At 40.9% G+C, this 18018-nt stretch overlaps 2 protein-coding genes across 4 annotated transcripts in view; one reads left to right on the top strand and one right to left on the bottom strand.

Annotated features, from left to right (window-relative positions):
* ogfod3 (2-oxoglutarate and iron dependent oxygenase domain containing 3) overlaps positions 1-15693 on the top strand; it is a 204273-nt gene extending 188580 nt beyond the window's left edge. For both annotated transcript variants that reach the window (XM_078570892.1, XM_078570893.1), the window contains exon 9: positions 14629-15693. In XM_078570892.1, the coding sequence (XP_078427018.1) occupies positions 14629-14765 (137 nt within the window). In that variant the 3' untranslated portion in view covers positions 14766-15693. The remainder of the gene's footprint in view (positions 1-14628) is intronic.
* Positions 14676-18018, bottom strand: part of LOC144699727 (urotensin-2 receptor) — a 59221-nt gene continuing 55878 nt past the window's right edge. The window contains exon 2 of one of the 2 annotated variants that reach the window (XM_078570890.1): positions 14676-14813. The gene's annotated coding sequence lies outside the window, so the exon portion shown is untranslated. The remainder of the gene's footprint in view (positions 14814-18018) is intronic. The other variant, XR_013580603.1, reaches the window with a different exon arrangement.

Raw genomic sequence — 18018 nt, forward strand, 5'->3', positions numbered from 1 at the left:
TGACATCAAGGCAGCATTTGACCAAGTACGGCATCAAGGAGCCCGAACAAAACTGGAGTCAATAGGAATCAGTGAGAAAACCTCTGTTGGTTGGAATCATACCTAGCACAAAGGAAGATGGTTGTGGTTGTTGGAGGTCAATCATCTCAGTTCAAGGACATCACTGCAGGAGTTCCTCAGGGTAGTGTCCTAGGCCCAACTATCTTCAGCTGCTTCATCAATGACCTTCCTTCCATCACAGGGTCAGAAGTAGAGGTGTTCACTGATGGTTGCACAACGTTCAGCACCATTTGTGACTCCTCAGATGCTGAAGCAGCCCATGTCCAAATGCAGCAAGACCTGGACAATATCCAGACTTGGACTGACAAGTGGCAAGTAACATTCACACAACACAAGTTCCAGGCAATGACTATCTCCAACAAGAGAGAATCTAACCATCGCCCCTTGATATTCAATGCCATTACCATTGCTGAAGCCCCCACTATCAACATCCTGGGGACTACCATTGATCAGAAACTGAACTTGACTAGCAATATAAATACTGGGGCTACAAGAGCAGGTCAGAGACTCAGAATCCTGCAGCGGGTAACTCACCTCCTGAATCCCCAAAGCCTGTCCACCATCTACAAGGCACAAGCCAGGAGTGTGATGGAATACTCTCCACTCTCCTGGATGAGTGCAGCTCCGAACAACACTCAAGAAGCTCGACACGACCCAGGACAAAGCAGCCCACTTGAATGGCACCCCACCCACAAACATTCACTCCCTGCACCACCAACGCACAGTAGCAGCAGTGTGTACCATCTACAAAATGCACTGCAGGAACAGACCAAGACTCCTCAGACAGCATCTTCCAAACCCACAATCGCTACCTTCCAGAAGGACAAGGCCAGCAAACGCATGGGAACACCACCACCTGGAAGTTTCCCTCCAAGCCATATATCACCCTGCTTTGGAAATATGTCACTCTTTCTTCACTGTCGCTGGGTCAAATCCTGGAACTGCCACCCTAACAGCACTGTAGGTGTACCCACACCACATGGACTGCAGCAGTTCAAGAAGGTGGCTCACCACCACCTTTTCAAGGATAATTTGGGATAGGCAATAAATGCTGGCCCAGCCAGTGATGCCCACATCCCATGAATGAATATAAAGAAAATGCCCATTCAGATGGGCTGAATGGTCTTTTTCTGTGTTGCAACAATTCTGTGATTCTTTGATATACTCAACTGGAGGACTGATAAAGTAAATGGTGGATGAGGCAGTCCTTCCTCAGAACTGTAAGGCAACCTGTCACTTTACAGAGAGGAGCAGAATACCTGTATCAAGCAGATTACCTGAGGATACAAAAGGCATTATTCACTTCTACCAATAAGTAATTAATGGCACTATTAACAGTGAAATAACTTGGCAGACCTTAAACTACCTCATTATTCTTCTAGCTTTTCCTGTTGGTTCTGAGAGGGAAGGAAAAGGTTAAGTGATGTAGTTCTCGGAGTGGGGAAGAAGAGTTATGTGATGTAGTTCTGGGATAGGTGTAGAAGATTAGAAGATATGCTCTTACTTCTTAGATCCCTTAAAATGTAATGATTTCTGGATTGGATCCCCATTGGAAGCCGACATTATTTCCTCCTTGTGAGTGCATTCGCTGGAAGCATTCTTCCTCCATCACTTTTCTTTATTGGCAGAGAACCACCTTTTTGGCGAACTTGGGAGTCTTTTTACCTGCCTGCAAAGTCACAATGTGAGGTGGCAAGTTAACCTTCACACTTTTTCCAACTCGAAGACGATGCGAATGTGATTAATTAATTCTAACTGTATTGGAACAGGACAGCCACCGTCAGCTTTATTTCCCAAGCTGGTTACCTACTAGGCAACCGTTTTTAATTTTTACGGAGGTCAGGCAATGGACGCACTCATTAATAAATGGAAAAACTTGAAATTTGCACTGAACGCTTCATCTGCCTTTTTTCCTATCGTTCTTGAAATCCAAGATAAGAACGCTTACGAATAATTTTGCATCACAAAATATATTTACATGACAAAAAATATGATAAACAAACTGCATCTGTTCAACTGGAGTATTTCCTTGCCATTTTGACAATAAAACGTTGCTTTCTTTTTTAAAGTGCCTTTAATTAACTCTCCAGTGGTGTCTCATTAACATATTGCCCGAATTGTACAAGCGCCCTCCATTCTTCGTCTGGCATTGTTGTGTTTATTGTTTTTAAATAACATTGCACTAACTATAGACATGGAAAGACACCACTTAAGGTTTTATTTTGAAATGGGCTTGTTTGGCTGCTGGAGCACTATTGGAGATGGTAATTACACTTCAACCTCCTCCCGTTAACTCCTTTCAATTAAAATGCACTTTTGGGATCAGTGTAGATGTTCTAACAGCTGAAAGCTGACAGAGCAGAAAATGATCATGCAGCACCCATTGCTCACTGAGAATTGATACAAACAACTGATGATGTTGCAGCCAAGAATCAAAATTGTAACAGCTGTGGAAAATGTGCCTTTTTCCAGGAAAAACTAAAAATTTGCTCCTCACAAACCTCCCCACACGCTTGTTTTAAAAAAATACTGCCATATCTGTGAAAATGCCTCATATCCCTCTTCCTTTTTGTCCTTTTACAAGGCAGAGCAGGTCCTGTAGAGTCACACTCTGGGGAAAAAAGAAAGCCATCAAATCCCATTGTCCATTTCTATACCTTGTGACCCAAGGAGGCAGAGAAAATATTTCAAATTCTAAGCATTGGTTTAAATCACCAAGTATGTCCTCCAATTTCAACTATACTCTGTTCGAAACAGTTCTACGTCATGCAAATGCAATTGGTGATCAATTATAAAATGTAATTGTTTAGAGGCTGTGTGCAAAATTACCTTATTCTCTTTGGCAATCAAATTAAACAAAATAACCATGACTCCACATAGCCAAAATGTAGCAGTACACAATAAACTGATGCATTTGGGAACATGCTGATAGCAACATTACTTTGCTAAACAAAAACCACCCTTCATAAGTAAAGTGAATAAATAGTTAAAGGAGAAAGGATTACAGAGGTATAGGGAAAGAGCAGGGTAATGGGACCAAATGTAGATTGCTCCTGGAAAGATCCAGCGCAAACTCAGTGAACCAAATGGCTTACTTTTGAACTGTACTATTCTATGATTTTATGTACAAAACACAACAGGAATGATGGTTTATTTAGGTTCCATATATTCTATTAATGTAAATAATCTCACTATCAACAATATGATACAGCAATGTCATTCATAAAAACAAATTACATTTACTGATCGATATTGGTTTTCTGAGCAAAGGGTCATATAGGATAAGTTAAATAGGAGACACCATTCATTTATGTAAAATAATGTCAATATCGATCAGTAAATGTAATTGTGTAGTAACACTAAGTGGCAGTGAAAGGATTTTTGATGAACTCCTATGAGAGACGATATGTATATTCTGAAGTATATGATGATTGTAGGTGGAAGTAAATAAGCACAGATTCAGGATTTTAATTACCTATTATGTTACTACATTATGATGTTGATGGAGGTTATATTTGATTAATTCAGATCATTAAATAAAGTTTTAAATTATCAAAGTCGATTCATAAAAAATGTTTCAGTTTCTTTAAAAAAGATCTCTTACCAGAACAGAAGAAATAGGACCAGGAGTAGGCCATATGGCCCATCGAGCCTGCTCTGCCATTCAATATGATCATAGCTGATCTTGGGCTTCAACACCATTTTCCAGCCCACTCTCCATATCCCTTAATTCCCCAAAAAGCCAAAAATCTGTCAATTCCAGCCATAAATGTATGTAGCGATGGAGCATCCACAACCCTCTGGGGTAGAAAATTCCAAAGATTCATAACCCTTTGAAGTAGTTTCTCTTCATCTCAGTCCTGTGATCAGCCCCTTGTCGTGAGATGGTGCCCACGTATTTGAGATTCTCCGACCAGCGGAAACAATCTCTCAGTATCCACCCTATCGAGCCCCTATAGAATTTTGTAGGTTTCAATGAGACTGTCTCTCATTCTTCTAAACTGCAGAGAATATAAGCTCCATTTACTCAGCCTCTCATCGTAGGACTACCTTCTCATCCCAGGGACCAATGTAGTGAACCTTTGCTGTACTGCCCCCAATGCAAGTATATCCTTTCTGAATGTGGAGATCAAAACTGCTGGTATTTCAAATGTGGTCTCACCAAAAACCTGTACAACTGTCCTAGCAGGACTTCTTTATTTGTGTCCCAGATTGCTGAAGGAGGCAAGGGAGGAGATCGCAGGGGCTCTGACTCAAATTTTTAATTCCTCTCTGGCCACGGGGGAGGTGCCAGAGGACTGGAGAACAGCTAATGTGGTTCCGCTATTTAAGAAGGGTTGTAGAGAGAAACCAGGGAATTACAGACCAGTGAGTCTCACGTCTGTGGTAGTGAAACTATTGGAGAAAATTCTGAAGGAGAGTATCTATCTCCACTTGGAGAGGCAAGGTTTGATCAGGGATAGTCAGCATGGTTTTGTCAGAGGGAGGTCATGCCTAACAAATTTGATTGAATTTTTTGAGGAGGTGACCAGGTGTGTAGATGAGGGTAGTGCAGTTGATGAAGTTTTTATGGATTTCAGCAAAGCCTTTGACAAGGTCCCACATGGGAGACTTATAAAGAAGACAAATGCACATGGGATACAGGGTAATTTAATAAGGTACATTCAGAATTGGCTTAGTTGTACGAGATAGAGGGTGATGACAGAAGGATGCTTTAGTGACTGGAAGCCAGTGTCCAGTGGCATACCACAGGGATCTGTGCTGGGTCCCCTATTATTCGTCATTTATATAAATGACATAGATGACTATGTGGGGGGTAGGATTAGTAAATCTGTGGATGACACAAAGATTAGCTGGGTGGTTAATAGTGAGGTTGAGTGTCTTGGGCTACAGGAAGATATAGACAGGATGGTCAAATGGGCAGATAAGTGGCACCAGAGGGTGGTGACGGTCTGGAATGCGCTGCCTGGGAGGGTGGAGGAGGCGGGTTGCCTCACGTCCTTTAAAAAGTACCTGGATGAGCATTTGGCACGTCATAACATTCAAGACAATGGGCCAAGTGCTGGTAAATGGGATTAGGTAGGTAGATTAGTGTTTCTCACGTGTCGGTGCAGACTCGATGGGCTGAAGGGCCTCTTCTGCACTGTTTGATTCTGTGAATGTATAGAATGCCTCGGTTTCTTTTTCCAAGCAAACGAAACAACGGTGGGGGAAAAGAGAAAAGCAATTCTCCTAAGCACCTGTGGGAGTAAAACTTATAATTGAATCCATAGTTTGACGGCCCTGAACGCTCTCGATTTGAAGACTTTCAGCGAATTGGTAGACCTCATAAAGGGTAAATTTCAACCCAAACCCTGCGTAATCATGCAGAGGTTCAAATTTAATTCGAGAGTAAGAGCCCCGGGGGAGACCATGGCAACATACATAGCAAAGTTGAAACAGCTAACTGAACATTGTGACTTCGGCGAGACCCTAAACAATACGTTAAGGGATTGTTTGGTCTGCGGTGTGCACGATGATGTCATTCACTGACAGTTATTAGCTGAAGTAAATATCGATTTTAAAAGAGCATTGAAAAAAGCGCTTGCGATGGAAAGTGCTGAGCGAGATTCAAAGGCCTTACAGGGTGTACAAAATGGCGCCGTTTTCCAGTTGGGACGGGAACAGACCACTGGGTGCAGTGCGAAAGCCAGGGAGTCAGCGGGAGACAGTCCCTGCTACCCGAAAATGTTAAAAATATACAGGAGACAGCTCAGCAGCAAATCTGAAAATGAATTGTTACCGATGTGGAAATAACCCTATCCCTGAAACTTGCTGTTTTAAGGAGGCAGAGTGCCACTATTGTCATATAAGAGGGCACATACTGAAGCAATGTAAAGCAAGATTGAGACAGACTCCCAGGCAGCAAACTAAACTGATCGAAATACATAATGTGGAAGAACCAGAAACCTCTAATTCCGATGTTTATTCTCTATTTAATGTAGAAGTAGGGAAAACAGAGCCAATCACTGTTACTCTGCTGGTCAATGGAAAACCTTTGATAATGGAAGTGGATACCAGTGCTTCAACCACTGCAGTGGGGGAAACACTCAAATATTTAAACAAGAGTACGCAACAATTGAATCTGGAGCAGACTTCAGCCAAATTGAAAATATATACTGGTGAAGCCATACAAGTGGAAGGTATTACCACTGTCATGAAGAGACATTAATGTGTATAATGTTATTGGAAATTATTTTTAAATTGGACTTGTGGTAGGGTCTGTGTCTGTGTGTGGTAATTGGATTAAAGCCAGCTAGTCTGGGTGCTTTGATGTATCGTAGTTTGAAATGTTAATTAGGTGAACGTAAGGCTGGAAGGTAAAGAGTACATTTGAATTTAAACCATTCAAAAGAAGGGAGTAAAATCTTGTACCTAGTTAGGAGACACCAAGCTATCTGTTTATATTACTAATAAAATTGGTGCTATGAAAGGGGTTTTACTGTTAGAAGAGGTGGAGTTCCAAGACCTAGTGATATAATGAGAATTTACATTCAAAAGGAAGGCTAGGTATAAACAGGAAGGAGTTTTGTATGTGCAGGTCAAAGGCATGTAAGATCCAAGCAGCCTGTAAGCTCTACAAATGTCTCTGCAAAGGAACTAAATTGTAAGGGACCTCAGTTTGAATTCATTAGGTCAACTGTGCATTGCCTGGTGTCAACTTAAAATCTTTGGGCTATTGTTGCCTTGGTGAAGATTTACCTGGGAGTGATTAATTTGGAGATTGTTTAAAAGTTATTGTGGTAGTAATTTGTAGACATGTGTATGTGTTTAATTTCTTGTTAAATTAATAAATGCCTAATTTAGTTTATATAAAAAACCTCTTGAGGCTTGGTGGCTTCATTTCTGAATGCAGAGCTGCATCTCAAACATACCAATTGAAAATATAGGTTATGACAGTTGTTCAAGTTTCTCTCTGGGATTTAAACAACTCAGCCTTTACCAACTGCTATGTCATATCAACACTGTACCTGTTTATTACAAGCACTAGACAGCACATGTGATTCACAATCCCTGTGATTGTAGTGGAACGTGAAGGACCGAGCCTTTTAGGTCATGATAGGTTAAAAGAGATTAAACTAAACTGGTCCGAAATTTTCCACATGAGAGCTGAAGGACTGCCAGAGCCGCTAAAGAAATATGGCAAGGTCTTTCGAGCGGAACTGGAGAAAATCAAGGGCCTGCAGGCTGAGATCTATGGTGACTCTGAAGCAACTCCTCGTTTTCTAAAGCCAGGCCTGTGAGAGAAGTTTGATACCAGATTAAACTGTTCAGAGAAGTTGGATATTTTCCAGCTGGTTCAATTTTCGGAATGGGCAGCACCCATACTCCCTGTCTTGAAACCGGATCAGACCATCCGTATCTGTTGGGATTACAAGTTAACAGTAAATAAGGCTGCCAAATTGGACAAGCACCCTATCCCAGGATTGAGGATCTGTATGCCAAATTAGCAGGAGAAAGAAATTAGATATGAGTCACACATATCAGCAGCTGGAACTGGATGATACATCCAGAAACATATACAAAGGGCTGTATCAATACACACGCCTGCCTTTTGCTGTTTCTTCAGCCTACACGATTTTCCAGAGGGTGATGGAGAGCCTGCTGCAAGGACGACCTCAAATCATGGTCCAGCTGGACAATGTCCTAATAACCGGGTCAACAGAAGTGGAACATTTGGCTGACTTGGAAAAAGTCTTAAAACAATTCTTGGAAGCAGGGATGCACTTGAAATAGGAAAAGTGTAACTTTCAAGCAAGTGAAGTCGTTTACTTGGGCCACCCGGTAGAAGAAAAAGTAAAAACTATTAAGGAGGCACCCTCGTCAACAAATGTCTCAAAGCTCAAGTCATTCTTGGGTATAGTAAATTATTATTGTCGTTTCCTACCCAGCTTAACAACGATCCTAGCCCCTCTACACTCATTAATAAAGAGAAATCAATGTTGGTCTTGGAAGTCACTTCAAGAAGAAGCCTTCACGAAAGTTAAACAACTCTTGCACTCTTCAAACTTGTTATTACACTATGACCTGACAAAAGAATCGGTGCTAACTTGCGATGCCTCCCCCTATGGCGTGGGAGTGGTACTATCACACAAGATGGACGACGGTTCAGAAAGGCCAATAGGCTATGTATCCAGAACCCTCTCTACAACCGAGAAGGGTTATTCACAAATCGAGAAAGAAGGATTATCAATTATTTTTGGGGTTAAAAAACTCCATGGGCAGAATTTTCCCCCCGTCGGGGGGGTTGTGCGGGGGCGGGCAGGAGCAGGCACAAAACCGATCGGCGCTCCCGATCGGGTCTGCGCCATTTTATGTGGGCGGGTCAATTAAGGCCCGCCCAGCATGACGTGCACCCGGAAGCACTGAGCACTCTCTATGCGGGCAAGAGGGGGGGCTTCCCTGAGTCGGGGTGCCTCAAGGAGATTAATTTAAGTTTTAAACATCTAAATAAAGAAATTAAAAACTTTTAAAACATGTCCCCTTATGTAACAGTGTCACATGAGCTGGGACATATCAATGAATCTTTTTTAAAAATTGTTATTGAATTTTTAAACACCCCATGAGACCTCATCCCGCCCGTGGATGAGGCTCCATGAAAAATGTGAAGGCCGTGTGGGCTCTTCGCCTGCCCACCAACCTTAAGATTGGACGGGCAGCTCATTTAATTGTTTAAATTAGTTTTTAACAGGTCTTAATAGGCCTTTGACAGTTCCAGGGGTGAGCAGCCGAGACGTGCCCGCCGAATTGAAAATCTAAATGACGCAAGGTAACGTCGGGACGCCTGCCCGACATCACTGCGCGTCATTTTACGCATCGGCGAGTGGGCCCTGCCCCCGCTTGCTGACCTGAAAATTCTTCCCCATCAGTATGTACATGGCTGACACTTTACTATAGCATCTGATCACAAACCGCTTTGGGTCTGTTTAGCGAAGAAAAAGCTATCCCTCCCATAGCTTCTAGAAGAATTCAAAAATGGCTTTGATTTTATCAGCATACGAATATACTTTTATGCACAGAACAGGGTTGCATATAACCAATGCAGGTGCCCTAAGTCGCCTTCCTTTGCAGGAGAGCATTGAACATGCTCCAACTCCTCAAGAGATCGTATTAACAATGAATTTCCTGGATTGTTCGCCAGCCTGCGCAAGACAAATAAGAAGCTGAATGAACCATGATCCAGTCTTGTCTAGAGTACGAGACCAAGTATTGAAAGGATGGGCCCAGAAACCAGTCCCCGAAGAATTGAAGCCATTCTTCACCCGAAGGAACAAATTGAGTAGTCAGGATGGTATCCTATTATAGGGTGCACAAATCATCGTTCCTTCACAAGGAAGGGAACCGCTCTTAACTGAGTTCCATAGTGCACATCCTGGAATTTCCAAAATGAAAATGCTTGCAAGGAGCTGTATCTGGTGGCCAGGAATAGACAGTGATATAGAAAAAATGGTTAAACACCGTCTCCAATGCCAGCAACTACAGAAGTTGCCTTTTGCAGCCTCATTTGCACCAGTGGGAATGGCCTGGTCGACCCTGGGTGAGATTGCATATAGATTATGTAGGTCCATTTCTAGGCACCATGTTTCTACTAATAATTGATGCACATTCCAAATGGGTAGACGCGTACGAAGTTAGATCGCAAACGTCAGGTGCGACTGTAGAAAGGTTGCACCAAAGATTTTCTAAACATGGATTGCCAGAAGTCATTGTCTCAGGCAATGGTACTGCATTTACTCACGCTGAGTTTCAAAGATTCATAAGCCTAAATGGTATCAAACAAGTAAAGACAGCATCGTATCATCCGCCATCTAACGGATTGGCTGAGAGAGCAGTACAAACATTTAAAGTCGGGATGAAAAAATGATCGGATCATTGGAGACTAAACTTTCGTGTTTCCTGTTTCACTATAGAATGACACCCCACCCCCCCACCCCCAACACTACCAGAGGTTCAACACCTTCAGAATTAGTTATGAAGCGCTGCCTTTGTATGAGATTAAGCCTGGTACTTCCCAATTTGGAGGGAAAGTAGAGAACAGTCAAGGGAATCAAAAGGTGACTCATGATTTGGATAGCGATAGCGAGAATTTACTGTCCGGTGAAACAGTATTTGTACAAAACGTCAGTGGTGGATCGAGTTGGTTACCTGGTGTAACAGTTTCTGTGACCGGACTGTTGTTGTACCATATAGAAGTAGAGGACCAGATCACCTGATTACATATGGATCATTTGAGAAAAAGGGAGATACTCCAACAAACCAATGTTCCACCTGTAACCATTGTAGAACCTGTGGTCCCTGTTGTGATTGATCAGCCAAGGATAGACACACCAGATGTCTCTGATGGAGTGGATAACACTGATCTGCCTGTGCACAAGGAGGGACCTGATGTTGCTGCGTTTCTAGGAAATGATGATTCAGTAAGAGATTCGAAAGTCGTGGAGCCACAACATTCAACCCGGATCCGGAAATCACCTGAGTGACTGAACTTATAATTTTATAACCCATCTATATATTTGTAATGTCATGAATGTAGTTGCTCTTGTAAATACAAATTGTAAAAAAAAAATTAAAGTGGGAGGAATGTAGTAACTAGCTTTAAGGAATGTAGTAACTGTAGCTTTAAGGAATGTAGTAACTGTAGCTTTAAGACTATTGTACTGTGTAGTATCACGTGACAGTGTGAACAAATCAGCCCTAAGCATGGAGACCCAAAAGGGGTGCATTCTTTGTCTCGTTGTGGATCTTGATGGAAGCATGTAACTGCTGCTGAAGCCTGGTAAATAAAGTTCACTGTTTCTAATGAGAAACCTTTGTGGAAAATCAAGTCCATAACATTGTACCTTTAAGAGATTCGTGTTGTGCCCACAGCTCTTTGCTTTCTATTCCTTTGCATTGTTCCTGACAAGAATTGTATTTCATTTGTATTCCAATTTCCCCCGAGGCTAAGCCTCTTTGGGGACAGGGTTGTTAACCCAGGAATTAATCTTAATAAAGGAAATGCAAGTTCTGGTGTGATGTGATGAAAGTTTTCAGTTTACATCTAGTCAAAGCCCCTTGATTACACGATGACCTGACCCAAGCTATAACTGGTTATTCTAACCTTTTGCAAGAATCAGAAATGTTACCAAATATTCAAGAAAAATTGGAAAATAAGAAGAGGCTGCAACTGGATAATGAGCTGGTACTATTCAGGATTTTGTGCAATTTGCATTAGGCATGGTAGAATGCAGCCTTAGATCAGTAATTTACCATCCAGTGACTACCTGAAATAGGCACTTTGTTGAAGAGAAGAAAAATCTGCCTGTGCCATTGTTGTGCACCTGTTAGTTATTAGCAGGGACTATCTGTATGTACTTCTTCTAGGTGGGAGATTGATAATGTGGAGGATATTTGAACTATTCACTTTTTGATTTCCTCACATAACCTTGTGTTACCTTGATTAAATCGACTGCATTTTACGGAGGGGTTTGGAATGATTTTGGTCTTAGCCAGGGGAATTCTTTTTGAAAGGGATACCAACTGCTTCGTGAATGCATGATAAATGGAGATGGACTTGAATCAAACTAAAAGAGCACATCTAATAGTGGACAATTGACTGCTCTGCTGTGTGCACTTGTCATAATTATTCTTCTAATATCGGGCCAGCTTTCTATAAGTACATATAAGTGATAAACAAAGTGAACAATTTGTGCGTAAATTGCTCAAGGACTTTTACAACACTTTCTTTGTTGAAAATAATCATTTAAAAATTATATTCAGTCTCCATGGACATCAGCAGCATAGAAGTAACACAAAGCACACTTAAGATCGTTCATAAGAAATGTCCATGCCTGTTCAGCTGAAATTATTCCAGCGGAATACGCAAAATTCCTTGACACCAGTTCCCCAGAAGAAACTCTGCCATTTTCATTCAGCATAAAATGAATAAAATAGCCAAGCAATTCTTAGATTATATCAGCGCTTAGAACTGGAGAAGTGAGTGAGAAACATGGCAGTTTAAAAATAAAAACCTTTTGCATATTCAACTAAGTAACAGACTGCACTTGAACCTGTTTGCACTCTGGAATGTATTTTATTCTGAAAACACCATGTAGTGTATCACTAACAATAGGCCCGAAGAATAAAGCATATAGATCTGGCATTTGAAAGTGGTCGATAGGGGCTCAGTGGGGGATGATGATGTGCAGACTTTACAGCGTGACAGCTTAGGATAGACTCGACAGATCAGCTGATCGTTTTCTATCTTTTGTTGTCAAATGTCCATCCAGGACATGCTGTCAAAATGGATTATTATGCCTTTGCTGTGTAACTTTGCAAGACTGCCTTTGCCAACTTTACAGCCGAAAAGCTTAGATTACTTAGATTGCCATATATTTCAAACTTCAAACAAGATTAAATTAACAGGCATTAATAGAAGATCCATTTGAGCAGTTCACTTTGTCTGTTTAGTAGTTTAACTGTTAAGAAAAAATCAAATTAATTTCTTCAACATTTTTCATCAAGGTACCTCATGATGAATTGACTGTTTGAATCATGCTACACAATAATATTCATGTGAAGTTTTATACTATGGATACCATTTACTTTTATTATCAAAGTTTAATGCTCAGTCAATAACTTTGTTTAGTAATTAGTATTGTGCTTTGAGAAAATTCTCCATTTAGTCTAAATTCTTGTAATTTTAGAAAGTCAAGATCTTTTTACTGGCTAAAAATTATACACAAGTGTTTTGGAGATTTGAACTCTAGTCCCTTTAATATTAATTCACATTTTATCTGTCAAGGTATCAACTTCTATTAAAATTTATTTATATTTTCTGAATATATTTCCCACTTTATCTCAATATTGCAGGCTAGATATACTTTGAGAAATTATACGAGTATGTTAAATATGAGTTCATGAAAATATGACTTTTATCCAATAGTTAGTTAAAGTAAACAGAACTTGTACTGCCAGTTTTTTGTTAGCCGTTCATGTCAGCAGTGAGATTATTGTTATAAATTCCAGTACTGACCACATCTCTTTTATTGGCCTAATCTCCTATAAAATTATTAGTCAGAAACCATCATCTGTAAACCTTTAACAATAACTGTCTGAAGAAAACAGAAAAAAATGTTAAATAAGCATAACTATTTTAGTGAAGATGGTCACCAGTGTACTCTGTGCATGCATATTCTACTACAAAACTCTTGATGTGAGGTGCAGAATGGAAGTTTTAAATGTTTTCAAGCAGTTAATGACCCCCTGGAGCTAGAACAAAAATACATGGTAATCTACAGATAATCATTTCTACAATTGTTTTGCACTGACTAAAAATGCAGAGGTCACTTCCATGAAACCACAGTGACTTTGAATTGACAATAACTTTACAGTTACTAGACTGAACTGTTCATTGGAAAGGAAAGGGAAATGTCTTTCACAACATCACAATGCTTTGCGGCCAGTAAAGTAACTTTTGAAGTATAATTTCTGCTTTAATGTAGGGAAATGCAGAAGCCAATTTCCACACAGCATTGTTCCATAACTAACAATGGAGTACATGACCAGATATTGTTTTTTAGTGGTGCTTGTTGAAGGTAAATATTGGCCAGGTTACTCAGAAGACTCTGCATCTTTTCTTTGGCTAGTGCCATGGGATCTTTTACATTCACCTGAGAGAGCAGTGGGTGGGGTGGGGGTTGGGCTGCAGGGTAGCCATCTAATCAGTGGTGCAGCATGATTTCTGTACTTTACTGAAATGTCAGCTAAAATTATGCTCTCAAGACTCTGGAGTTTGGTTTGAACCAATGGCCTTCTGACTAAGTGCTGCCACTGAATCAAGGCATTGGAGACTGAAGTTTCCTAACTTCAGCATTCTCAAATGCTGGGTTGATGTTCTGCAACATCCAGAATATCTATAGGTAGTACAAAAGTTCCTTGTATTCAAAGAACTACATTTGTTATAGTTTTGTGTGATTGTCACTGCATTTTAAATGTGTAATACAATCTAGTGTGGGCAAACCACTGATGGGTAATATTTATCTTCCTCCAAAGTTGATGGAGGGCAAGTTACTTGCACATTATCCTTATGCTCCATAACTGTTTAATATCAGTGCAAATGCAGTCTTCTGTATGCATGGCCATTTATAATAATGAGAAACCTTCTGCATCATTATAGGTGCATGGCTGCTACGTACCTGCGGTTTTACCCTAATGGACACAGTTGGAGACTAGTTAACATGAACTTAACCTCATTCTAAAAGAATGTCAGCTTCATAAGAGATTTTCAGCTTCTAGCCTTTTTTGAATGTGTGCCTTAGGAAATAAATGAACAATTGAACATATTTACACCTATAATTAAATAGTTCAAGTTGACGTGATCCATGAGTTCTCCAGTAGTATTTTGCAAAAACTAACTTTTAAGCATTTTCTGGATAATACACTGATGTTTGAACTTTTATAGCAGCAGTAGTACCAGAGTGGTTTTCAATGTAAACATACGTCTTACAACTTTGTCAGAGTTAATTGTTGCATTTTTTCATGCCCCAGGTCGTGTTTCATTCTTCACATCTGGTTCAGAAAATCTTCATTATGTGGAAAAGGTGGAGTGGGGAACTCGATACGCCATCACAGTCTCATTCAGCTGTGATCCCGCCCATGGCATTAAAGACCCTTCTTTACCGTAGACTGGTTGGTGCCATGAAGAACAGAAGCATCTTGGCCCTAGAAATAAACTAATAAAAACAAAACAGTAAATCAGTTATACACCCAAAAAGTTGATTTTTAAGCTAGGTTGAAGATCAAATCTGGAGGGAAAACTATTGTATTAGAAATCAACTTGGCTCCATTGTCCCAAGACCTTTACCTGTGTTTCAAAAATAGTTTCTGTTTAAAGGTGTACTGTTTATATTGTAGTCCTGAGTCACACTGTTAAAGTATGTTAATGAATATCTTTATGTATTACGATTTGACTGAAAAACATGACATTCAACACTGTTGTTATGTTGATATTCACTAGTTTATTGAAAGTCTTAACTGGCTGAGTATTGAAACTGTGGAGTAGCTGGCTGTTACCATTGGAATCACAGATTGGACTTCTGTTTTTTCTATTTTGACCGTTTAGTCTTTAATCAGAGCCTGCATGTATCATGCTCTTTCACATTAAGTATGGTCACCTTTTAGATGTTTATTCATTAAAAATGATATCAGGTTGCCTCTACATTAAAGAGGCACAGTTCTATTGGAGTGCTTTCAGGACAGGTTCAGCTCCCGCAACAAGTGCCATAATTGGCCTCGAGCAACATTTGTGCCAGAGTAGATTTGCTGAAAGAATGTGTAAGAATAATTGATGGGTGTTTAGTGTTGAATATTTGATACTTTACTTAGCTGATTCAAGTTTTCCTATATTAAACAGATCTGCATAAAATAAATCTTTTCAAACAACTCTGCCAACAGCCTCAGTAAACCGTGTAATTTGTTGAAAACCATTTAACTTTTAGTTTATCACAGAGGGCAAGAAATAATTAGTAACATAGTTGTCTCCCTTCATACTGTTCTATTTCTCTAATTCTGTGTATATAAAAATAACATCAATAAAAATAATCCATCACAGCAGTTACAGTATCTTGCTTTCAGAACCATAGCGGCAGAGTAGATGCTGGCTTCACCAGATTGTTGTGTCTTTGAGTTTGGCATTATGAGATTTAACTGCAGTCAAGGCTATAAATGAGATAGTTTGCAATCTTTTTGGTTCCAGAAATGACTGCATCTTGAAATGAAATTCCCTAACCACTGGCTTTTGTTTGTGTTGATCAAGGAGCAATATTCATTCCAAGGGACGAAATAATTCCACTTTGATGCTCATGCATTTCTAAGTCAGGTATTTCCAGAGCAGAACCTCTTTAATGTGTCATCCCATGTGTCAGAACACACTCGTTGCAGCAGTGTTAACATTCTACAACTGCATTACCAGGTCAACCCATGCAGTGCATATTCCAGTTATATGTAAACAAGTGGTAGCACTCAAGTCTACTATGAATTAGATAGGGGCTGAGAAGCTAGTTTCATATTAGCCTTTTGAAGGCAACAGAGAAGACTTCCATTCAAAGGTGAAGTACAAAAAGAAATCCGCTCCTTAAACCCATGAAAGATATTCATCACTTAATCAACAACATCTGCCCCACAATCCAGCGATCATGCACAATGACATTTTAAAAATTCATTCATGGGATGTGGGCTTTGCTGGCTGGGCCAGCATTTATTGCCCATCCCTAGTTGCCCTTCAGAAGGTGGTGGTGAGCTGCCTTCTTGGATCACTGCAGTCCGTGGTGTAGGTACATCCACAGTGCTGTTAGGGAGGGAGTTGCAGGATTTTGACCCAGCGACAGTGAAGGAACGGCGATATATTTCCAAGTCAGGACGGTGAGTGACTTGGAGGGGAAGTTCCAGGTGGTGGTGTTCCCTGTCTGCTGCCCTTGTCCTTCTAGATGGTAGTGGTTGTGGGTTTGAAAGGTGCTGTCTAAGGAGCCTTGGTGAATCCCTGCAGTGCATCTTGTAGATGGTACACACTGCTGCTGCTGTGCATCAGTGGTGGAGGGAATGAATATTTGTGGATGTGGTGCCAATCGAGTGGGCTACTTTGTCCTGGATGGTGTTAAGCTTCTTGACTGTTGTGGGGGCTGCACTCATCCAGGCAAGTGGGGAGTATTCCATCACACTCCTGACTTGTGCCTTGTGGATGGTGGACAGGCTTTGGGGAGTCAGGAGGTTAGCTACTAGTCGCACGATTCCTAGCCTCTGACCTGCTCTTGTAGCCACAGTATTTATATGGCCAGTCCAGTTCAGTTTCTGGTCAATGGTAACCCCCAGGATGTTGATAGTGGGGGATTCAGTGATGGTAATACCATTGACGTCAAGGGGTGATGGTTAGATTTTCTCTTGTTGGAGATGGTCATTGCCTGACACTTGTGAGGTGCAAATGTTACTTGCCACTTGTCAGCTCAAGCCCGGATGTTATCCAGGTCTTGCTGCATTTGGATGTTAACAGCTTCAGTATCTGAGGAGTGGCAAATGGTGCTGAGCATTGTGCAATCATCAGTGAACATCCTCAATCTTGAGCTTATGATGGAAGGAAGGTCACTGATGAAGCAGCTGAAGATGGTTGGGCCGAGGACACTACCCTGAGGAACTCCTGCAGTGATGTCCTGGAACCGTGATGATTAACCGCCAACAACCACAACCATCTTCCTTTGGGCTAGATAGAACTTTTAACTCCTAACTTATTGGTTTCACATATTGTTAAAAAATTCCCATTCACCCAGCCTGCATAGCTACTGAACTTCAGAAGTTCTTGCTTAACATGAAGCAATGGGCATCACGAAGCATCACTTATCCTACAGGTATAAAATAAAGACAGGAAGTGCTGGAAAAACTCAGCAGGTCTAGCAGCATCTATGGCGAGAGAAACAGAGTTAATAAGCCCAATATGAACTCATTGGAACTCAGACAACTCAGTAAAGGAGAAATTGTTCAATGAGAGAACAAGTTGAGGCATGCGGAGGAGGGTCGTGGCTGGAAACTGTTCAGGTCACTATTCAAAGAAGTGGAGGGCCCTCATGACCATCCTGGCAGAGATGGAGATGCAGAGGGATTGTACATCCATTTTAAAGAGGAGGCAGTTAGGGCCAGGAATCTGAAAATTGTTGAAATGATGTAGGGCATTTGAAGAACCACGAACTTAGGTCAGAAGCGATGGAATAAGGGCAGAAAGAATGGAGTCAAGATAGGGAGAAATAAGTTCAGTGGGGCAGCTACAGGCTGAAATGCTGGGTCAACCAGGATAGTCCTGTTTGTGGATTTTGGGAAGGAGATAGAAGCGAGCTGTTAGGCTTGAGGACTATAAGATGGGAAGCTGTGGAGGGAAAACCTTCAGAACGGATG

The sequence above is a fragment of the Cetorhinus maximus genome, chromosome 24 (assembly GCF_964194155.1).
Source record: "Cetorhinus maximus chromosome 24, sCetMax3.hap1.1, whole genome shotgun sequence".
Lineage (NCBI taxonomy): Eukaryota > Metazoa > Chordata > Chondrichthyes > Lamniformes > Cetorhinidae > Cetorhinus > Cetorhinus maximus.